Source organism: Argiope bruennichi, chromosome 6, assembly GCF_947563725.1.
Source record: "Argiope bruennichi chromosome 6, qqArgBrue1.1, whole genome shotgun sequence".
NCBI lineage: Eukaryota > Metazoa > Arthropoda > Arachnida > Araneae > Araneidae > Argiope > Argiope bruennichi.
In genome coordinates this window covers 12,493,669-12,518,795 of record NC_079156.1, presented here as the reverse complement: position 1 = coordinate 12,518,795, position 25,127 = coordinate 12,493,669, and the positions used below count along the sequence as shown (strand labels likewise).

The 25,127-nt window shown below is 32.5% G+C and overlaps 1 protein-coding gene across 4 annotated transcripts; it reads left to right on the top strand.

The window, feature by feature from the left end:
* Positions 1-2,029: 2,029 nt before the first annotated feature.
* Positions 2,030-25,073, top strand: LOC129973006 (cAMP-dependent protein kinase type II regulatory subunit-like). Of its 4 annotated transcripts, none has more exons than XM_056087347.1 (4): positions 2,032-2,392; positions 19,705-19,817; positions 20,141-21,084; positions 24,910-25,073. In XM_056087347.1, exons 3-4 carry the CDS (start codon positions 20,166-20,168, stop codon positions 25,062-25,064), a joined length of 1,074 nt encoding a protein of 357 aa, XP_055943322.1. In that variant the 5' UTR covers positions 2,032-2,392; positions 19,705-19,817; positions 20,141-20,165; the 3' UTR covers positions 25,065-25,073. The 4 variants fall into 4 exon arrangements, with proteins under 4 accessions (XP_055943319.1, XP_055943322.1, XP_055943321.1 ...); XM_056087346.1 differs by having other exon boundaries at positions 2,032-2,427; XM_056087344.1 differs by lacking the exon at positions 19,705-19,817 and having other exon boundaries at positions 2,030-2,392.
* The last annotated feature ends 54 nt before the right edge of the window (positions 25,074-25,127 follow it).

Genomic DNA, 25,127 nt, shown 5'->3' with positions numbered 1-25,127 from the left:
TATTTGCCATTGTCCAATTGCGTTCACGTGATCTTTCTGAAGTAGGCTTAGCCTTTGATTGCGCGCAATATCTGGAGTCGTGAGAATCCTGCTTTATATGGTAATACTAACTATATTTGGCACTTTTCTCCACAATAGGACGGGTACACGTTTAAAGGATATCTGCACGAGCATATGACCGTGACTGTCTCCTTCCAACTGCCAGGCAGGTAGGTATATCTGTCATAGTATGGGCAGCTGTGTTGTGATCTTCTGCTCGCGCAATTGTAATCTTGAAAGGAAAAATCACTGGGCAAAAGAACAGAAAAGTCTTAGCTGACCAGGTCCATCCTCCGATGAAAACTTTGTTTCTGGCAGGCGAAGAAATTTTCTGGGATGATAGCGCTCCTGTTCAGGCAATGGGACTTGTCCAGTCCAGTGGTTTGATGAAAAAATGAAGTGAAACATCTACTTTGGCCTGCACAATCACTCGACTTCTATATAATCGAACTGTTATGATCGATGTTAGAAAATGCAATCCGGAATCGAATCCTCCACCGGTATCTCTCCCAGAAAGTTCACAATATTTCCACGAAAATTACTACAATATTCCTCTAAACGCTATTCAAACATCTATGATTCGATTCCCAGAGGATATTAAGCTGTCTTACATCTCAAAGGTGGACCTACGTCTTATTGATAAAGATTCTTGTATTTGTTTGTGCCTGTTGCTGTTATTTTGATAGCCACCTGCATATTGTAGGAATATACGTTTAAAGCATTCCTTCCAAAATTAATTAAAAATACTATCAATGTAAATTATCACAAAAAACTAATATCAATGCAAAGAGGTTTTTTTTTTTTTTTTGAATTTTAAAATGAACTACAAATCATTTTTATACAGTTATTTTTTTCGGAAGTTATCACGAGAAAACGCTAAAATTAAGCTTAATTTTTAAGTAATTTTTTTAATTGCTCCCATAGGTAATATTCAAACTTGCAAAGCATATATATATATATATATATATATCAAGTTTGTAGCTGTTTTTCAACTTCTTTACTTGTAGAGTGCCAATATACAAGCACATACACACATAAGCACATTCATTTTTATAATAAGTAAGGATTTCGCTTTTGTTCATATGCACAACAATTTTTTTCAACGAAAATAGCATACATTTCAAACATATTTTATTAGAATTGAAGTATTTCGAAGACAATATGAAATTCCAATAAGTGAGATCGAAGTCCCTATTTTTACTTTCTGGTAACTCGAGATTGTGCAGAATCTTCACAATCTAGAGTGAGAAATCTTCACTATCTTCCCTGAGTTCGAAAAACACATTTTTAGAAAATATCTATCTTACTGTGACAAAGATAATACAAAAAGCGTTGATCTAAATAGAGGTCTTTGCACCACCGATTCTAGTTTCTTGTAAATTTCTATCAAGTTTTGAATAAATACCTTTGGATGAAGTCTTTCTGTCCGGCTGTTCTAGTATAAGATAAAGCAGTAAATACAAAACGAAGAGAGCTAGACTGGTAAAATTCAGTAGACAGATTTCACATCTATGGAGTATATGCCTATCAAAGTTTGAACCAAATCCACCAAGGCGTTGGATGTCTGTAGTTCTGAACGTACAGAAGCACGTAAACGCGACAACTCAGAAACTCAGTGACTTCAACTTCTTCAGTTTTTTGTCAAAATTTGATTTCAAATTTTTAGAACAAAAGCTTCTAAATTCGACAATATTAGAGAGAACACAAGAATATTTAGGAAACACCACTGCCAAAGGTTAAGTTATCTGACCGAGAGAACAAAAATATTTTTTTCCATTTTAGGAACATCTGAAACAGAATGATCAAACTCTGGAAATGGAATTTAAGATTGTCTTCTTGTATGCTTCACACAAGAGTAAATAAAAAAAGAAAAGTCTTTTTGAAATGATGGTAATTGATAATATTCCCGGCATCAACGCTAAGTTTTGAATGAATCAATTCTAAATATAAAACTAGACCACAAATATTCGACGTTTAAAACTACTAAAACCCCCGAGATCGCTTTCACCTACAGTCATGGGAACTTTTCCCAGATGGGAGTTATCAGAAAATTATTATCTTTGCATTCATTGTTCGTTCTTAATCAAGAAAAATGCATTCGAAAGTGGAGCTGATTTGAGAAAACTGAAACTCGATTGCACAATGATGTGAGATAAAGGCCGGTCGTATCACTTGGTGAACGGCTGGGGAAACGTGTTTCGTCGGGTGTCAGATGCAGTAGAAGGTGCGAAAGTAGACGGAAACTGAATAGTAATTGACTCTTTTTTTTTTTTTCTTTCTTTATATTCAGCGATGTGATGATATTCGAAGCAAAAATGTTACAAGCGAGCTCACAAATTCCGACTTCCACTCGGTAAGTCGTTACAGCGATTGCATCTGAAGATTCTTGTAAGTACTTCTTAACAATCATTTCAATTAATTAGAAGTAATTTTCTAATGATTCTTTCTGATACCATTTATATTTAATAGTTTTAGTTCAGGATTTTAAAGACAGAATGCTTCAATCAATTTGGTTCTATAAAACTTTTTCCCACTTCAAAAAAATTTGAAATATATTACATATGTAATTTACATATTTTATGGGATTATCTTTACAAGAGCCGATTGCTCTTTTATCGAATAAATAACTCTAAAGCAGGCAATCAAGATAGAACTCACTATTCAGTGGCTAAACTCTCACAAAATCCTGTATTCCATCACTGCACACATTTAAATAGACCTGAACAGGATTCTTATTTCTCATGAGTAAATTTCTAATTTGATGAGAAAAATCAGGAAATTATATTTCATAGAACAAATTCTATACTTAAAAGAAAGTTGTTCAGTCTTCCGCTTACTTCTTTCGAGAATTTTGCGGCTTTATCCTTATCTGACCTCTAAAACGGATGACGTGAAAATAATACAGAGATAATTTATCGTAAATTTCAATATTCATTTTTCCCCATGTAAGAAAGAAAAGATGCTTTAATACGCAAATTCAAGTTTAATTTTGTCTTAAATGTGGCTATAGGATCCATTTCGTTGCGTGAAATTTGCATAAAATCTTGGAACTATGGAAAATGGTTCAAATTTCGGTACCAGAAAATATCTAATACCTTACCGGTCTCAGAGATTAATTTTATTCAATTCATTATATAGCTTCAAACACTGTCGGCTTCAGTTTTATGATTACAGAAATGTTTGAAAGTTGCTAAGAAAGACGAAAGGAAGCCGACAATGCTCTTCCAAAAGTTTTTTAAATGATTGTACCTGCATTCTATGTAAATTAACTTCGCAACGGATAATAATAATCGATTTTTATTTCCACATAATGAAATTTAAAGATTTTCGATGACAGCTTAGGAGACCATTATCTGATGGAAGCGATTTTTATGCAGTCAAGAAAATTAAAGAAAAATATGTAGTAAAAAGACCATTTTGATTCCGCTGTATTTTTTTTCTCAGAATTCTTGATTTTTTTCTTTTAATTTTGTTCTGGATTTTAAGTTTAAAAGCTTTTTTACAGATTGATAATGGGTTTAATATTTCAATGAAAGAAAGGGTAATGCAATGATGAATAAATGTAGTATATAGAATTAGTACAGTTGCTACTGAGAATTGATGTCGACGAGTTTCCACCAAAATAAATGTTAAAAAAAAAATCGCAGATTTCTTTGGAAAATGAAAGGCAGTGAGTTGCAGCAGACCACTAATGACACAGCTAGAAGTCATAAGACTTTTATATAACATTAAAATTTTTGAAATAGGTTGAGCGATAAGGATAACGCGCTGTGTCACGAGTTTTCATTTATTTCTTTTTTTTTCCTTTTATTATTATTATTATTATGATTTCTCCAGCATCCATCGTATTACACACAACAATGAACCGCGTATAACATTAGTATTGCGAAATTTAGGTCCGAATATTAAAATAATTATAATAAACTGAGGGATTGGGGTTTTCCGTTTCGGCTACATTGTCTATATTCAGAGATGTAATGAGTTGGAAAGCGGTAGAACAGTGTTCAGGCATTTATTTCTGTTATTTTTATTTAATTATTTATTTATTTATTTACTAAAATAAATCAGACAAAATTGTAAAATGCCTTCTTTAATCAAAAAAATATTTGACTCACCCTTATCTTCCTAAATATGATTCACATTTTAAATTAATAAAAATAATAAACAAATAGATTTTTAAGATTATAAGCATTTTTATCGGTCTTATTTAGATTCTGAAAACCCATGAAATAATTAATGTATCCAAAATCTAACATAAGTTAATTTTTTATATATATATTTTTTCATTATATTTATGTTTGTAACTGCAATAAGTATTGGGCAAATGTGTAATCAGGAATAAAATATCGAATAATAACTTCAAAATATTGTTATGGAAAATTCCTCAAAATAAAGGGATCCGGTTTAGTGGGCGTATGGGGTACAGCCCAACAGGCTCAATCTATACTTATAATAAAGCTCAATGTGTGTGTGTGTTGGCTCTCTACAGGCCAGACCGACAGGCTCAATCTATACTTATAATAAAGCTCAATGTGTGTGTGTGTTGGCTGTCTATAGGCCAGACCGTTTGACCTACAGCTACTAAATTTGGTGCATGTATACCTTGGAGGTCGGGAATGTGCACCTGAGGTCTCTTTTTTTTAATTTTTAGTTAGAATTTTAATGATTAATTAAAAAATAACTTTCCCACCAAAAACATTTTTTCATTTTCTCCAACGCCAAATAAGCAAGGTTTCAGTTTTTTTTTTTTCACCACTCTAATAAGGCTAGGGTTAACATTTTTCGGCCGATTCTTTCAAATGATTCTGTTTATTTTCTTAATGTTTGATGCATTTAAAATTAACCATTGTTAATTAATCGATCTGCTCATGATGAATCTGAGAAAATTTTGTTGACAAATTCTTGAGATATTAAATTCAGATATTGAAAGCCTTTATAATATTATGAGTGAATTATATGACTATCAAAATTTGAAGTTTTAAAATATTTTGATGAAGAAGCTATTAAAGTAAGAATTGCATAAAATATTTAATTATTAAAATTTTAACGAACATTAAGATTGGCGAACAGGCTGGTCGCCAAAGGCGGCTAGTAACAAATAAAGACGTTTATTCAACACAAAAGCACAGATAGCAATAATACTGCCGAGTGTACTAAAAAAAACATTTAAAGTATGCAACACAAAACATTAAATATGTAGTAAACAACTGTAGCCGTACGAGGGGGTTTGAGAGAACTCCGTGCAATTATTCACGTCCCTCGAATGTCTACTAATGTCTATTGTCTACTCGCTTTAGCTGCATTTGATTGCCAACTTACTTGATTATACGCCTGACTATTCAGCACATGACACGAGGCTGCTTCAATACTTGACTACAAAACTTTACATACGACTCAATACTCGACTCATGGCTGATCAATCGCTTGAGTTCATATCATTTGATTCCATTTAGGTCTTCTGGTATTTTATAGTTTCCAAAACAAGGCGAAGAAGGTTCTACAAAGATTATTGTAAATCTTCTCCTTATGGATCTATATACAAAATTCTTGGAGACTCTGAACTCTTCTACTTTGTATCCAGAGTCATCTTCAATTCGCCAACTTTATCGCCAAGTATCGGAGGTCATTAATCCAACATCTGTTCCGTAAACATCACAACTGTCGGTAAATCTGTCTTCCTTACAATGAAAATAGTTGTGCTAGGAAACAATGTTACAAACTCGTAGCAAATATATGGTTCCAATGTTGATATTTTATTTTTTCACAATTTCAGTACCTATATAAAATAATAACGCATTTCAAATGGATTTTTTGTTGTTGTGAGGCAGTCCTCCATCTTATCAGCAGATTCATTCTGCTCATGCTTTCCGCTCTCCCAATAATGACAGCCTGTAGATCACGGATATGTTCACCTTGAAGGTTGTGGTCTTCTAAGGCTGACAAATTTTATGCATTGATTCCAAATTTAAGCCTGAATTTGACCAAATGGAGATTGTGACTACTTTCTGTGGATGACATAAATTGTTCTTCTTGGCTTGGTCTTCCACGTTTCGACAACTTTATAACAATGAAACTGATAAGAACTTTTAATAAGAAGAGTTTTTTAAATAGTCTTTTGAAATCTCTAACTGATTCGCCGGGAGTATTATGCTGTATACTTCAACCATCTTTTTTTTGTGCATAATTCAGCCAAATTGTCTAAAATTAAAGCCATGTTATTTTAATTGCACTAGTTGTTTTAATGTGGGCAATCCCATACAGCTATGAAAAATTAAATATCCGGTTCACCTATTCCCTAAATTTCACGACGTTTAATTTTCTTATTTGTTGTTCCAAACTACAGAAATATTGAAAAGAATCCTCTTTCTTTAGATTTCAACACTGGAAGAAAATCACGGGATTAAGTATTTGATGAAACAATGAAAATAGTTTGAATTTCTGGGAAACATATACTATATTGTTGCAAATTCGGCAATATATATGTATATTTAAAGCATTGTCAAAATTCAAAAAAAAAAAATCGAATGGTTATTTATTAAAAACAATATAAAAAATTACTGTAAAAATAGTTTGATCAAAAATTGGAATAATAAATTTCTAACCGATTTGATTCTTTTATTAATGAGCGAGCTTCAGGAAAACGCACTTGATTGCGGTTATCAAACATTGTTGCTCTCTTTTCGATTTCTGAACTAAAAAAATGAAGGAATAAAAGAGAATGAAGGTCAAAATGATTTTTAAAAATTAATAATAACAATGAATAAAAAAGAATACAAAAACAGCTTTAGGATATTTCTTTATTTGAAAACATAACAATAAGATACTGAAATATTTGTTTCCCTCGCTTATTAGCCTAAATATACGGAAATCTTTAAATTTATACAACTATATAAGAAAGAACAAATGTAATTCATTTCGCAAGATGCGCACAACTTTTTTTTTCTCTCTTTCTTACGAAATTTAAAAATAAATGATTAAGATGCGATTCTGCTAAACAGGAAGTAATGCAGATGACTTTTCTAGTTATCTAGTCAGTCTACATAGCTCGAAGAATTCCTGAATTCGAGCCACTATTTAAGCTCTGTACGCAAACATTGACACAGACATGCGAGTCTTCAACATTTGAAAATACCTTTTGGATTATGCATTTTTTCCATAATATAAGCAATACATAAGTGTGCTATTTGATAAATTATATTAAACTTGAAATAGTGATTAATATGAATAAGATGGTATATCAGCCAGCACAAAAACCGATTGGTGCTTTCAAATGCTTAATAGAATGTTTAGAATTGTTATAAACTAAACTGAATGAGAAGAGCCGGGAATAAATTTCATTAATAAAAAAACGCCTTTAATGTGATGGAAGTAGCTCGGATAGAATAATCAACTAGTCATTGGATATAACTTTTACTGCTTTTGGAGCTGAAAATGAATACTTTTGTGGCAAATTCGTATCAAAACAAATGCAGAAAGGAAAATTGACATTTATTGCTTAACCATAACATAAATTTTGAGCTTGAAAACGAATCTTTTAAAAGAGAATTGGAGATGAGTTGTTTTTAAAAGAAATCACTTTTTATATTCGATGCATAAAATAGTTTTAGGCAATTCATTGAATAAAATTCTTTATTTGATGCTTTTTGTTAAATTTTGAAGCAATACGATATATTGCCTCGTTCTGGCTTCAAGAAATTTTTTAAAAAAATGTTTTAAAATTGTTTCTTCAATTGGCATTTTTACTATCTCGTATAGTCGGCGTCCTGGCATAGGGGTAGCGCGTCTTCCCCGTGATTTGGGCGTCATGGGTTCGAATCCCAGTTTGGGTATGATTGTCCTTCCGTTGTTCTATATGTGAGAAGTGTGAATGTCCCCTCCTGTAAGAAGGGGTTGTGCCAGCGAATAAGTGATGCGTGAGTAGCAAAGTTGTACTTTTGTCCCTAGTTGGCTCTACTAAAAAAACAAGAGACGCTCCCCTACCGGCTTAAAATCGCTGTCTTCGTAACAGCGGGCTTGTCCATGGCACGTGCCATAAGAAAGAACTATCCAGTATACCAAATTTAGAGAAAGTATTGCAGTCGTCAAAAAATTTGAACTCGAAATTTTTACGAATCTCCATTTTCAAACCTCCTTGAATTTGAAAAACACATTTTCGAAAAACATCTATCTGTAACAAATATAACACAAACATTTTGAGCTAGATGGATGAAATCTGGTATACGATCTTCACATCAAGTTTGTAGATTTCCATCAAATTTTGAGGGATATCTGTTTGTCTGTCCGGCTGCCCGAATATAAATGATCAGGATAACTACAGAAGGAAGAGAGTAGATAGATAAAATTCTATACACAGATTTAACTTCTAGAATACAAACATCTATAAAATTTTGTGCCAAATCCAACAAGTTGGTTCACCATCTGTGCTTTCAGAAACATGCAAAGGTGGTAACTCTAAAATGCGATGACTTAAATATATTAAATTTGCTATGCAATTTTGTGACTTCAAGTGCAGTTTTGAGTCAAATTATTGTTTTAATCCATTGGGAAGAATGCGTCTGAAACCCGAATTCGCTTTTCGGATACTTTCTGTCGTAGGCCAGGTATTAATCGCCAAATCACTTCCTAAGTTTTCTCACGATAGAAGCAGTGAAAATATTTAATTTACGTCTAAAGTTAATATTTTGTAACTATTGTACGCCAATGCCACGCAAAATATTTTCTGGCAGTACGCCAGAAAGTTTTGGGGAGGCGCTCCCGTTGATTTATTTTTATTTTGCTTCTATCTATAGACCTTTTTTTTTTACTTAAATAAAAATAAAATTAATCTATATTCGATTCGACTATTTATTTTTAAAAAGTTATAAATAATAATAGTTTAAAAAGACATTTTAATAAATGCTTTTTTACATCTAAGTTACTCAAACATGTTGTATTAAATTTCATTTTTCTACAAAATAATCAGCGCTGATCAGTTTTTAGAAAAACATATCTTTTCTGTATGAAAATGCTAAAAAGATATACATGTAATGTTTGGTTTTCAGATACACTGGTACGTTTCATTCGCAGACAAAAAGCTAGCAAATTAAATCTATTTTCTTAAAAGCATTGTCAATGATTTCGTGCTAATTTTCAATTTATTCTAGGAAATCGCATGTAAATTGATATATCAATTTGAATTTTACTCTTTTCGTTTTCATTCTTGTATTTTTTGTTGATAGGAGAAAGTTAACAAATATTTATATTCTTGTAACTTGTATGGCAATCTCAGTTCCATCGAATATTTAGGTCATAAAATAAGCACTTACGTAACAATTGTGTAAGCGTAGTTTGTAGAATCATTTTTCCAGAAGGTGCGGCGGGACTTTAGATAGGAACTGGGATTTGTATTCAGATGGCGTTATTAATATATATTTTAACAAAAGATAATAGTCCTTATGCTGCTTGAAAACAAATGACGAAACTTATTATTATTATCTTCTGAAAGAAAGAACTTGTTTCACTACAATTCACTAAAATAATTTCGTACTTTAAATTTAAGGTTGGTTTTTTTGTGCGTGCGTGTCTGTATGTGTGTGTGTATGTGTGCGTGCGTGTGTGTGTTTTCTGCTTTGTTCAAAAGTTGCGTTGACGAATGAATTCGATTGTGAAACGAATGGGACTTTGAATCTGAACTAGAGTCAGAAAGCAGTTATAAAAACTACCAGTTCTCATAATGGTACAAATTTATCCTGGAATTGGAACCATTTAACGCAAAAACATAATATTAGATGATTGCATGCATTTTGATCATTTCTTTACTTTAAAAAGTCATTTATTGAGAAAAATTGGTACAATATATATCAATCAAAATATCTTCCACCATTTTCCACAACTTTTTCCAATTTTCGTCCAATATGTCTTGCAATTGATTGCCTTCAAATTTTTTTGGTCTTCTAGGCCTTAATCATTTATCACCACTCTTAAATTGTTGAAACCAAAACTGATAATTGGGATATGACGGAGCAGCATCACCATAAGTTTCTAAAAGCATCTGATGGGTTTCGGCAGTAGATTTCCTCAAATAAAACAAAAAAAGCAATGAATGTCGAAGATACAATTTGGAGCGTTCCATGATTAGGGTCTTTATACACTGAATAACTCACTTGTACTAAATGGAAAACTTTCAAAATGATAAGAATAAAGTTATAGTAAATTGGTAAAACCCAAAACCATTGTCGTACGTATAGATACTTCGCATGCTTACCAATAGATGCCGCTGATTAAAATAATAAAAGGGCATAAAAGGTATCAAATGTTGGAAGAATGTCAGGGAAAGAAAAGCTAATTCACAATAAGAGATCATTTAAGAGAAATATATTATTTGGTATTGGTTCACTTCAACTGACAGCTGAGATTTTAAATTTTAAATCCAACGGCACAAAGAAGCGATTCAAACCCATATGATTTGATAATTTCATTTTCATTTAAAAAGCTAGGTAGCAAATGAAGTTCGACGGTATTAAACTGAAGACATATCTTGTTCTTAAAAAGAGAAGAATGGGCTAAGGGAAGGAAAATATGAAGGTATTTGAGAATATGAGTTCGCTTTTATGATGTGATTAAAGGGGTTCGAATGGAACTACTGCTATAATTGAAATGACTTAGCACATTTCAGAGAATTTTCTGCGCTTTCCTTTCATAAAAGAAGAAATCATTTGACATCTGAAAGAACAACTGGAGTCAAATTTATACTACATTAAGTGAAAACCTATCTTCTTGTTGACAAGATTAAAAAAATACTGGACTAATGAAAGAAGAAAATTGTACACGAAATATAAAGAACGAAGATAGCTTAAAAAGACATTACTTGAGTAATTCATTAGAGACTGCGAGACTGATTCTTAAGCCATATTCTAAGAATTCAAGAAAACTAATTGTAAGCATTTATAACTGCCACTTCAGGTTCCATCATCAACCTTTTATTATCTTAAAATCAAGCTGGAATTTTATAAAGTTTAAATTACTGTTTATTTAGAAGAATCCACAAATACATTTTTATTCAACGTATATTTACACTAACAAATCGTCACCCCTGAATCTATCTTGAAGCTACGAGATCGCTTTTGGATAATTTTTCGCTGTAGCAGGGAAACTCTCCCTCACACAAGCCGCTTTCGATTTCAGCACAATGGCTTATAAGAGATACTGCCTTTTATCTTCATTAGGAATACTTGCGTCATTGTCCGAAAATGACACTAAATGCTAAACACAGAATGCTAAACAGTCTTTAGCAACTTCTTTAAATTTTTTAAGCTCTATATTCGGGACCTTAAACTTCCTTTTTTGAGAAAATTCTTGCTTGACTCTTTCAAAGACACTCGTTCAATATGAGAGCAAAGCTCAGAATATTTGTCTCTATATTTCTCAGTAGACTAATAATCTTTTTCATTCGCCACTTCGGTGTCTTGATTTTTCAAAATAAGATATTATGGTGAAGCTTATAAGCCAGATAACAGCTACGGGACACGAGTCATTACTTTTGTCTTGTGGTCTTGTTACTCAGCCGCGAACCACAAAGTCCCAGGTTCTATCCTCGCTCATAACAATCCGCTACAATATGTTATATCTGCTTGGCACTTATCCAAGCTCGTAAATTTATCGCCAATTTGTGATTTTAAAACCGAATGTTCTTTTATGTTAGAAGCTTCTTTATTTATCTCATCTTCAATCTTCTTACACGAACCGTAAACGACGTAGAGAGTGCTTTCCGTTGTATTTAAGCGGTGTCACATCTATTTTTTCAGGCTCAAAATATGAACTAACAGCCAAGACATGCCTCACGTTGGGCACCAAAATTTATGTAGCGTAACTCTATGCTACTCGATATTTCAAATAATTATGCTGGGCTGTCATCTCCCCGATGTTTGTTTTGGCTGAGGGAATTTTAAAATACGCTGAACAAACAAGAATATGCCATATAAAGCATTTAATCATCGCAATACAACGTTACATCAGGAATTTTTTTTTTCGTACGTATATACACCAGATCTTTTGATTCCATATTTGCTATCTTGAATATGATTGGCTGGTCTAGTCATGTGATTCACTGAGATTTACTCATTGTAACGGAAAGCTTATTTTGATTATATTTTCGATTAGTTTTAAATATGATTGCTGTTTGGATTGAAAACATTTTGAATGTATTTTCAATTATTTATAAGCATGACGAAAATGTGAATATATATGATTAATTTAAAAGCAAAAACGATTTGGTAGCATCGTTATTTGCGATTAATCTGAAATATGATTGTAGTTTCTTTTTGAAATATTTTGAATAGACTTTCGATTATTTTTAAGCATAACAGAAATGTGAATGTATATGATTAATTTAAAATGTGTTATTATTTTGTGTTCATATTCATATTTTATTAATATATTAAATCCAGTAACAAAAGCCTTGATAATGTAGTATTTTCAGTTATTTATAAATGCAACTATAGTGGACCTGGAATCGAAGGATATAGCAGTCTGTTTTTAGGATTATCCCGTCGACCTATCAACGCTGTAGAAAAGGCGCCAAACTTTTGGCGACATCGTAATGAAAAGTAATTTGCGGTTACTGGAGCAAATCTACATTTTGGCGATAATATCGGGTTGGTGAAAATAATCAACCGAATAATCCCAAAGTACCCAGTTGTGTATAGTAAATACTAAAGTAATAAAATTAGTTTGGTCATGTCAATCAATTTCTGCTTGGTTAATAATGCTTCAAATTGGAGAAATAAATTTTTGACGACGAAAATTGGCGGAATTGGTTCAATCGTTGAAGTTAAGGGCACTGCCAAAGTTTTATTTTGGCATATAGCTTGAAATGATAAACAACAGGATGGCCAACCATTTATGAGTATTTAGATGTCATCAAAAAATATTGGAAATATGCATAAAGGTTGTGGCTGGGGAGCTCTACCCGCGAGTTTTCTTCTCAGAAAATGAACAAAACATATAGTGTTTTTCCGATTTCTTTCTAAAATGGAGGGTGGATGAGAACAAGCAAACCATTGCATAAGCTTTCATATGAAATAAAAGTTCGTGATATCGGATCAGTGATTAGAATTATATAACTGTTTGACTGCTTTTCGTTATTATTTTAAATATTTAAATGTAATTACAAAGCTATGTCTAATAATAAATTTGGCGAATTATCAAAAAAAATCAGGTTTGGCGATTATATCATGATTTGAGTCTAATCACTTATTACCATATAATATTTACAATCAAATTACTCAATTTAGAAAATATCTTTAAAAAATAATTACAATATCGGAAATTATTATAGAAGCGTGCATATATTTCATTGAAATCATAAATAAAAAAAAGTATATTAACTTAATATTTTGTTTAAAATTAATGGAAATGTTAAGAGAAACTTTAAATTATTGAATAATAGTAAATAAAATTTGTTGTAAAATTAATCTCACTGAAAGGAGATTCATCTTACAAACGTCAGTGAATTGCCGTTTTGGCGTGCCTGAATTTTTCTTTTTCACTGCATATCCTATTAAAGTGATGGATATTTACATAAAGAAACATGGTAAAATAAAAAAAAAGGTCAGCATACCTAAATTTGAAAAACTATCGAAACAAAATGGAAAAAAAATGAAAACACGCACACCTCGAATCAAAAAGGACAAAGAGCAAAAAATGTCTGAATTAATCTATGATAAGTGATTAATTTTTTCACGCCAAAAAACTGTCAAATTCTACAAACGCATACGCTGTAAGAAAAAAATGCACTTCAGCGGCATGTTGTCTCTCTCGTCGGGACAATTACTTGCCATCAACCAAACAGTATTTTTCATCCTTTTTACGCGTGTGCTGCCTACTGGCCATCTTATAACTGGCAGTGTATAACCCCGACAAAATGGAAAGTGAAAAACGGAAGAGCTGTCATCAGTTCTGGTTGACTCTGATTGATTGGCTAGGGGATGCCACACGCAACAAATATCAAAGATTTCATATAACATGGGACTCGGCGCTTGTTTCATGTCACAGCTCAATGGCATCGACTTTTTCAGTTCTTAGCAGATGTATGCAGCATTTAAATTTCAATAAAAAAAAGCTCGTAAATTTTAAATGGGGAACTCCATTTTATCAAAACAGACAAAAAAAAATCATATGCTTTTACATGTAAACAAAATTTTGGTGAAACGAAAGTCCCAGAGCCTAGAGACGGTGAGAACAAAAGCAGATGAAGAAATAAAATTGTAAATATGTTCCTCTCATTTTTAAAGTAATTGTCAGTTTTACCACTGGAAAAAAAATCCTAAAATCTTTTCAGCCATAAATCAATCTTTTATTAGATCGAGAAATATGCATTTTCTGTAGCCTTTTTGGATATTCGTTACGTTTTCTTTCCAATGCTGACTAAGCTCCAATAAAACTCCAACGAGAGCGCAAATGACAACGGCGAGTGCAAATGCGAATGAGCGCATATATTAATAATGTACAAATTGTACAGACTAAGTCTATGGCAAAGGATACCGACGTGCTCTGATTGGTTTAAGCCTTGGCATCTTTTTGGCAATGTTTTGCACTCATAATAGTGTAGTTTTCGCTTATTTGGCTCAAATTTTGTACCTTTCATTAGTTTTTTTGGCAGATACGAGTGAATATCAACACGACCTAATTTTTATTAATATAATTGTTTTCTCTAAATATTACTAGTAATACTACTAATACTAATTATTACTAATAATACTAGTAATACAAGTAACTAATGTTGTTTATGCACGGAAGTATAAAAACAAAATGAAAATAATTACTCAACATATGATGCAGCAATTAAATAATTCTTATTTTTCTATGATTTTCGTGCCTTTATTAGATAATTTATGTAGTCATTGAAACTTTTTGCTGAACGTTTGTTACTTTCCCATCAAATACATATGGGGAGATGATTATTTAATGCCCAAAATGTATAAATATGTAAGCTTTAACGAAAAATGTAATTTCGTAGCTAATTTTTTTTAGTTATATCAAAATAATATTAAGAAGAAACACACAAAAAAAATATTTTTAATAAATTGTAATTTTTATATTTCCTGAATTTAGGTTTCAGGATTTGATCTTTTCTGCTGTATATGTGTTCCAGATTAATATTACATGTAAACCGTAAAAAATAGGGGGGGGGATAAATTTACAAATTTTATTTATTTTCATAAAAATATATTACGGTATGGCATCTTTTTGGCAATGTTTTGCCAAAAAGATGCCAAGGCTTAAACCAATCAGAGCACGTCGGTATCCTTTGCCATAGACTTAGTCTGTACAATTTGCGAACTCGCATTAATAATACAGTAAATGTGTATTCATGATCTAAAGCGACTTCCTGGCACAATAACCTTGACCATAAACAAGTCGAATTAATCTCTCTCTTATGCTTAAAGCTGCCAAAGAATGTTGTCATGCAAAAGAAATCACTTTGATAAAATTGTGATTGTTAACTTTCACACTTGTGGTTTTCTGGTGAAAAAGAGCGAGAAACTTCACAGTTATGCAATAGTGATATTATTGCATTACTTCCTGCGAAGTAATGGCACAATGACCTTACATGACATGGGCGTCCAATAGTTATGAAATATTAACTGTTGGCGCAAATTTAGCATCTTTACTGAATCACTCTCATCATCCTTGACTAACTATTTGGTGATTCATTCCCTGGCATGCGGTAAATAGCATCTAAAACTTACATTTTTGTTTCAGACATTTTTTTCTCGACAGATTAAATACATTTGACACAAACCTGCACTTGCAGTTACAAATTCCCATACCAAATTTGATATAGTTAAGTCATTGTGTTTTTGAATTATCGTGTTTAATAATTTTTGAAAGTACAGACTGATAGACAGTCAGCCCGTTGTTGGATTTGGCTCAAAATTTGACAGGTGTCTACACTTTAGATATTGAATCTGTATACCGAGTTTTATCTACCAAACTTTCTCTGTATTGAAATCATCGTGTTAATTTATATTCGAACAGACAGACAGACTTCTTCAGAAACCCAATTTTGCTCAAAATTTGACAGAAATCTGCTAATTTGGTGTGAATACTGTAATCAATTTCCAATATTCTAGCTCAAATCGTTTTTAAACTATCTTTGCCACAGACAGACAGACGGACATTTTCCAAAAATGAGTTCTTCGAACTCAAGGAAGTCAAAAACGTGGAGAGTCCTGAAAATCAAATTTTTTGGCGATTACTATACTTTTTTTATACTATGTATACGAGAAGTCATAACATTGACTCTCTGACACGCTCGAAGGTACACGGATAAAGAAAACTGAATGACCGGACCGCCGCAACAGCAACACTGGCGGGAACTGTGGTTGAATCCTAAGGGCCATCACCGGCCACGGAACAATCCTTCCAGAAGGAAGTACGTCCCGTCATCGATGGGAGGAGCCAGATCCCCCACCTTTTTGTGTATCCTCCAGGATGGCGAGATGGAAGCATCCCATCCTCTTTTCGAGATGCCCCCGGGGGTTCTATGTATACGAGCAAATAAAAAAAAGCACTTTGGTTACTAATAAATGCGCGTTTACAATCATTAAACGCTACAGTAAATGCATGTGACTTAAGAATTTTTTGCAATGTTTTATAAATGGCGAGGAAGTCACTTCTGACTCTTGACAAGACTTATCATCAAATGCTTATATATATATATGACACCTCAGCTTATCACCAAATGCCAAAGAAGATGTTTCTGTTAATCTAGATGTGCCTAATCTAATCAGAGGCCTTGTAAGATTAATGTCTACTCCAAAGGCAGCCTAGAAAACATTTCGTTAGTTACATTTAGATTTTTACTGTAAATTTTAGACTTAGGTTATATTTTTACATGACAGTTATCAGAATTCGGCAGAGAAACTCAGTTTATTTAAAGTAGTTCAACAAAATTTTGTATAAAAATTTATTCAATTAAATCAGATTTTATTGACTTCAGTAATGCTGGTTTATATCATTTCAGTTAAATTCCTTCAGCACTGCACGACGCTCAGCTCAATGAGAAAGGTGTTGAAAATACATTTCCGATTTTTTTTTTGGGGGGGGGGCGTATATCAGTGATTAATCTCCAGAGATATTACGTTAGCTTCAGTAAAAACACTAGGTTCATACCAAAGATAGTGATCGTAATTATTGCTCGTCACAGTGAAATCACAAATGTTGGTTTCCCATCTTACACTGCTAAGCGTATAACTCTCACGTGTGGAAATAAAATTAACTACTGTGTGGAAATCAGTAATTGAAAATGACTCTGACGTCATATCTTAAGGAACAGCATTTTCAGATCTGTCATTATCACGCTCTTCACATGCTTGCAGCTCAGATAGAATCCAACTTCATAACTAAAACGATTTTTTTAGGCTTTCATGTGTATGTGTGCGTTTATGTTTGCAATCTATGGACCATAGGCTCTCGCCTATGGTCTATAGATTGCAAACCTGTATTGCAGAACCTGTATTAATGAAATTTGGTCCAAATAAGTTAATGAATGAGAAATAAAGTTAATGAAATTTGGTCCAATCAAAGATTGCGAATGCGCACTTCGCAACAGTTTCTTTTACTTTTAATTAGTTAAAAATGAATCGAGATTTTGGTACATTTTCACGGTAAGATTCGAGAATATAAATGCATACTTCCGAGATTTTTCACTATTTTAAAATAGACAAAATTGTATTTCTTTACTATTTACTATTCCAAAAAATTTACTATTCTCAATTAGTTTTATAATTAATTCCAATTAGTTTTTCAAATGAAATTTTCAAAACTCTTTCTTCGTGAGTATTTACCTCTCAAGAAATAAATAGTGCTAAAACTGGCAGTTATACTGCCAATGTTAGCGCGGGTTTAGCCAATTTTAGCACATTCATTTTGCGCCAACCTGTAAATACTGAAATCTTAAAAAAGATTGATACTGATTATCTTAAAAAAGATAAATTCAATTGTGTATGTAGATGTGTGCTGTGATGATACTAAATGTGAATACAATTCTGGATAGTGGATAAAAAGTAGTGTTCAGTGATATTCAGTTTAAAATTGCAGTTTTTTTAACAATGGTTCACATTCCTTTAATAACTATTAATAAAAATACGTCATTTTAATTCCTAAATAAATTTCTTTCAAATTTAACGACATTGTATCTACCAGGTGTTTCAAAAATGACCGGTATATTTGAAAAATCAATAAGAACTAAACGGGCAGCGATAAAAATACACCGTTTGTTGTAATATGCTTGGGATAACAGTAAATTTTCAGGCAGACAAACTTGCAAAAATATTACAATTTTCAACAACAGATGGCGCTGTAGTCTGAAAAATCTAAACTACAATATTTTCCAAATATTCATCATACGCAGCAATAACATGGCGTAGTCTCAGAATGAAATGAGCAGAAACCCGTGTAAACGTCTCAGGCGGAATGTCTTCACATGCAGAACAGACGTATTGCTTCAGTTGTTCAATTGTTTCTGGATTATGGCGGTTCACCTGATCTTCCAAGTGTCCCCACAGAAAGAAGTCGCATGGGTTCATGTCTAGCGATTTCAAAATTTTTCAAACAGATCCTTTATTGTATCGCTTTTCGGCTCTTTGGTTACATTAAACTTTCTTTGTAAACTTCGTCTTGTTGCAACAACACTGTGTTCTACGCGGTAGAATTCCAACACCAGAAAAATCCTTTGTTCTAAGGAATAAACCATTTTTTCACAAAAAACTTGCAATCTGTGAACAGCACACGCTTAAAGCAGAAAGACGACTTACAGAATGGCGAACTCAGACTGCGTTTTCTTCAATATCTTTCAAATCGCCTGCAGCGCCATCTGTTCTTGTAAATTGTAACTAATTTCGCAAGTTTGTCTGCCTGAAAATTTACTGTTGTCTCAAGCATATTGAAACAAACGGTATATTTCTATCGCTGCACGTTTAGTTTTTATTAATTTTTGAAATATACCGATCATTTTTGAAACACCCGGTATTTTAAATTTCTTTTCTATTTATCAATTATCATTCTTCATTTCTTTGCTGATTTTAAATTTTTGACCTCGTAAGAAAAATAAAAATAATGAAATGATTTTGAAAATAACTATGAAAATAATGTGAAAATTTTTGGCCTCATAAAAGTTTTTGACATTTCTACCAATGAGAACTGAGGTTTTTTAGAGTATTCTTTTTAATTAAATTCATAATACAAAAACTGCGCATTTTAAGTCCATTTTGGTGATAACAGAAAATCTCTGCTAAGGAAAAATAACAGTTCTCTGATAAATACTTCGTCTCTTAGATGAAAAACCTCTTTTCGGATGAGGACGTCTGCCTTTGTCCTGATGGCTAATAACCCTTAATTAATTAATTAATTTAATCCATGATTCTTCTTGAAAATCCTGAATCTTATAAAATTCTTAGTAGGCACTGTTATTCTAAAGATACTTTGCATTTTTAAATCCATTAACAAAAATTGCTTTATTGTTAATGGATTTAAATAATATGTGCAAAATCGAATAAAGTATTAGTTAAATATTGATACTGAAAAAGAAAAGGGTCATTGCATTCGTGCCATTTTTAGTTGCAATAATTAATTTTAGAATCACAGTTTTTTAAGGGTTTCTATTTCTAAATATTTATCTTTCAGAATTTGGTCTAATTGCATCCATTACTTTGAAAGGCGGATTCAGAATTAAACTAAGCAACACACAAAAGCCTCTGACATCATTTCATTTGCTTCGCATCACCTCGACGTAACAGGTCTCGCATTTTTGTAACAACTCTTATAAAATATTTCCTTTTTTTAAATTATTAATTCAAAATATTCACATAAGATTAAATTACGAAAAGTGTAATTATGTTTCTTTTTATACTCATGAAAAAGTTTTGCAAACATTTTTTTCTCTTTTATTTCCATTTTATAATGATAACCATCACGGTAATATGATTATAATTTAAGGAACGTGCCTCCCATTTTCAGGGAAATTCAATTTATAGTTGAGAGAAAAATTAAATGGCAACATGCTATTCAGTATTTAAGCTTTTATTTTTATTCAACGAATTTCATTTTGTCTGGAATCTAGGACAAGTTGTTTCTCAAAGGAAAAAATGTCGGAGAGGCAGATCACAGTGCCACCTGTCTTGGAAAACATTCTCCTGGAATACACCATAAATGTCTTGGTGGAAAATCCGGAGGATATTATCAGCCATGCAGCCGATTATTTCACTCGCCTGAGGGATAACAGAGATCAGGAAAATCCTCCTGGAATGGTTGGGGAGAAGACTGACATCAGCAATATTCTGGGATCCAGAGCCTCGAGACGCCAATCGGTAGTCGGCGAACGATATGATCCAGAACAGGACGACGATGAAGAGGAGATCGAAAAATTTCCAAAATCTGATGAGGAAAGGAAAAGGATCAAAGAGCGGACCAAGGATATCTTTCTTTTCAAGGTCTTAGACGAAGAGGACATCAATGAAATTATAGAGGCCATGATGCCTAGAGAGGTCGAAACAGGACAAGTTATCATTCGCCAAGGGGATGATGGCGACTTTTTCTATGTGGTCGATAAAGGAACTTTTGAGGCATGTGTCAAAGATGGAAAAGGTGAAGAGAGGATAGTAAAGATCTATGACAATTCTGGCAGTTTTGGCGAGTTGGCATTGCTTCATAACCAACCAAGGGCTGCTACAGTTACGGCCACGACGAAAGGGCTTCTCTGGGCCGTGAGCAGAAAGACTTTCAATAGATTGGTCGTGAAAAGAGCCTTCGAAAAAAGGCAGAAGTATATGGCTCTTCTGGAAAAGGTGCCTGAATTGCAACCCCTGACGGAATTCGAGAAGATGCAGGTATGCGATGCACTCAGTCCAGTGTTTCTAAAAAAAGGAAATATTCTTTTCGAAGAAGGAGATGAAGGGGACGGAATGTATTTTGTGGAAGAGGGGAAGATCAGCATCATACAGAAGTCTTCAAAGAACAAGAGCGAACAAGAAGTGGCCCAATTAGGTCCAGGAGAGTACTTTGGAGGTATGTCAAATACGTTTGGATGAAAATATACTTTGATCTACTGATTAGGCATTCTTTTTTTCTTTAATTTTCCATTCTTTTTTACCGTAATTCAGAAATATTCAATAGCTTTTTATCTTAAATAAAACCTTTAACAACCAGAAAAAAATGTCGCTAAACAGTGGACTAAACTGCATTGCATCCATTTTTTTTTTCATTTATGGTTGAGTTTTTATTTTTCTTAATGTCATAAATAATTCTTCTAGGCTTATATCTCTTTGATTAAAATGAAATGTAATACGTTGTGTCATTCTTACATGATCAGACGAATTAAAAACATGAAATCTTCCAAATTAAATGCAAAATAAAGCAGAGATGTCAAGAGAAAATAGGCTACATTTTATTCACTTTAATTTCAGAACTGGAAAAAAATTTGACCCAAATCTAATAATTCCTTGAATTTTTCGCCAATATGGCAGCCCAAACAATCAAGTGGAGTATTCCAATACCAAATCTCTGATGAATATTTGTTGTTATTGAGATACACGTACGCCTACTACAAGAATTTTAAAAGAGCTTTAAATTGAAAATAACTAACAAATGTTTATTGATTTGAAAATTAAATATGACTTAATAGTTTCTGTTTATCAAAACTGAATATTTTAGCTGTTTTTCGTTAAATACGGTAATACTGATAATTTTTATTGCAACCTTATTGAACTTGGAAGATGCAAGAGATAGGGACTTAAAGCAACAATGACTGCTATCCCCTGGTTCCAGATGTACAGAGCAAGAAATTTCATCTACAAACACAAGAGCTCACACACACAGACACACACACAGAAAATTGAAGTTTTAGTCAGTTAGCAGTTAAACAGCAGTTTCGCTGATGTGATTCAGCTTTTATTCAGGTTTCTAAAAATCAAATGAAAAGGTACAATAAAACGGACAGTTCACATAATACGGAGTGTTGATTAGGTAAAAGAAACCCACATAGATCACAACAGAATGTCATCAATGAGGTTAGTAGATATTGAAGTGCTTCGTTGCTTATTCGTTGCTTCGTTGCTTATGAAACTTGAAGACTGGTTTTGTTTACAATTATTTTTCCCAAAACATTTTTGAAGGAGATACCTTGTTTATCTAATTGTTGAAAAGTGCACAATTTGTCCCTATTGACAGAATTATGTGTTCAATATCATTAATGTTACTACGCTCGTGACAAAGGGAATCATTTTGGAATCTAAAAGGGCGTTTCGTTAAATCTTGGTTTAGTGTACTCCCAGTTTGCAAACAATATAAAAATCAAAAAAAGTGAGCGAACTAATTTTCCTAGTAATACTGATAACGATTTGTTTACATTTTTTTTCGATTGTTGAGTTGCACCTCTACTATAACAATTTTGTAAGAAAGGAAAATTAAAAATAGTAAATAAATAAGCAATAAGCACCCATTAAAGAATTTAATTAAATTACGTTTTATAATTGAAAGTTATTGAAACATTCTAGTGTTATTTTTAAAGTGAATTAAATACGAACCTATAATATTTATCCTTTTGCAATTCTTACTGAATTATTTTATTCTAATTAAAATCGACTGTTTATGAATTTTATCAGAATAGATAATAAAAAAACTATAAGCATCTGTTATAAACTTTAAAAAATAATTTTTCTTTATTTCTCAATTTTTCATTTTCATTTTAGCTTACCGTTCTAACGAAATTCTTTGCGATTTGGTATTCTTATCGTGGATTTCCCATGATAATTCGATAAGTCTGAAAGTGTTCGTGATGTCTGTGGATTGGAATAACCAGAAATATGATCACAAACAATATCGGGGGATATTGTGTAGGAGTATTTGATTTCTACATTACGAAATATATATGGTCCCAATAGAACAACGCTTACATCATTGAAAAATTCCACTGTTTTATATAGAGAGAGACATAGAAAGAAATTCTTAAATCGATTTCTGCTCAAATGAAGAATTAGTTGAAAGGAGCAAGTGTATTTATCCCTTCAAACTTCTTAAATAAAAGCATCTGTCTCTTTGAAGTTACTAGGAATGGTTAGTTTCTTTTTTCCTTGTGTTATTTCTATTATTCTGAAAACTTTTTAATGTAATGAGCTAGCGAAATTACTAAGTTTCCATTTCCACTACTAGAGAAACTGTAGGGTGTTTTTTTAAGTTAGAAAAATATGTCTGGTGCCTTATGTTGTTGTTGTTTCTTATGACACTTGCCATGGACAAGCGGGCTGTTCCAAGACAGCCGATTTAAGCCTGAAGGGGAGCGCCTCTTGTTTCTATAGTAGCGCCATCTAGGGCCAAGAGAACGGGAAAGAATACTTTTACTTCCTGATTACATTATCAGTCTGATTATCTGTGATCTCAATCCAAATTTAACTTGAGGGTTAAATTGAAAAATCCTTTAAAATTAATTGCAAAAAGATATGAAACTTGCTCATGAACAGCAATTAAAGGATGCGTGTTTTAAAATCAAATAAGTATTTTTAATTAATTTTGTTTGCATTACATATATTTTTGTCTGTACATTATGCTGATATGATTAAATATTAAATTTTTAGAATTAATAAATATAAAGACAGGGGAAACATTTTTATACTATGACAATTTTCATTCAACTCATCAGAAACCTCTTATTAATTGCCCTTTTTTTGCTCTGTCTTTGATCTTCATAGCTCTAATTTGGATGAAAATAGTAGAAGGATTGAAATTTTCTTTTTATCTCGTGACAATAGGCATCTTCTCTATTTCTGCATTCTGACTTGCCGGCAAGAATACTTTAAAATTTTTTAAAATCAAAAACAAACAAACAAAAATGCCAAGTCAATATTCCTCCCCCCCCCCCCACACACACGCACACATACACCTGTTGATTTACATTTAAAGAATGTTATTCTACTTGAACCGTATCACCATCTATGACAAAAAAAAAAATCCACGAAACATTTAAAGCAGAAGGGAGAGATATTCCCACCCTTTGGTATCCGTCATCATCGCATGTGCAAATTCCAACTTTCTGATATCAAACGAGTCACTTAGGTGTGTTTTAATGTTTAAATTGATTTATCGTTACAGAAATAAACCTAAGCATGAATAAGAATTAGTTATAGGATTTAAACACATTTTATTTAAATATCTTCTTTCAAGCGTGTTTCGTAGAGAAAATCAGTCAGTTCACTCTGCAAATTATATCATTTCATATTTATGCTGATTCATTATATTCTCGCTTCAAAGCCATTTAGAATCCATTAATAGTATTTTCTTTCGACATTATTTTTATTTTGTATTTGGTAGTGTATTTTTTTTATGGCTATTGTTTATCTCAATTCGATTTTAATGCTTATTTTGATTTAAGTGCTCGCGAACATTAGGAATATAGAAAATTCCACTGCAGTTAAGCAAAACTTTTAATATTACATTGTATTTACCTCTAAATTAGCCTACGAATAATTCTTTTTTTATTTCTTTGCACTATGCCAATGTGCCTGAAATTTTCTACTATTACTTCCATTAGTTAATCGGTACAATCCTATCTGAAATATAGTTAACGGAATAAAAACCCATTTAGAATGGCGCATCCTCTAATTGATATTGGAAAATAACATCCTATCTACTAACAAAGAGTGCTGAAACTTCAAAATCAGGAGACATGCATCTTAGTCATTTCTCTCCCCCCCCTTCATTTATTAGTTGAGTAAATTTAGTTATTGAAGATATTAAATTATTTGGGTTCTGTTCTAAAAGACATAAACCGAACAAACAAACATTGTTGGTTCAATGTGGCTATACCAACTGTAAGATGTTTCTTTCTTTTCATTCCAGAGATGGCGTTGGTGAAGAACCAGCCGAGAGCGGGAACGGCAAAGGCAGTGGTGGATACGAAGCTCGCCTTTCTAGAAGTGAAAGCGTTCGAGCGCCTGCTCGGGCCCTGCATCGACATCATGAAAGCACGCATGGAGAAGTACAAGAGAGCCTGACTGTCGTCCTTCTCATACTTTATAGCAATTATTTGAGAGATCTATTAATAAAACTCTTGCTAT

Excerpts from the sequence above, each read along its gene's own strand:
- LOC129973006 (XM_056087344.1), top strand. The coding sequence starts at position 2,337 with ATGATATTCGAAGCAAAAATGTTACAAGCGAGCTCACAAATTCCGACT. Across the intron at positions 2,393-20,140 it reads CAAATTCCGACTTCCACTCG|GACAAGTTGTTTCTCAAAGG; the intron begins GTAAGTCGTTAC and ends TCTGGAATCTAG. Across the intron at positions 21,085-24,909 it reads TCCAGGAGAGTACTTTGGAG|AGATGGCGTTGGTGAAGAAC; the intron begins GTATGTCAAATA and ends TTTTCATTCCAG.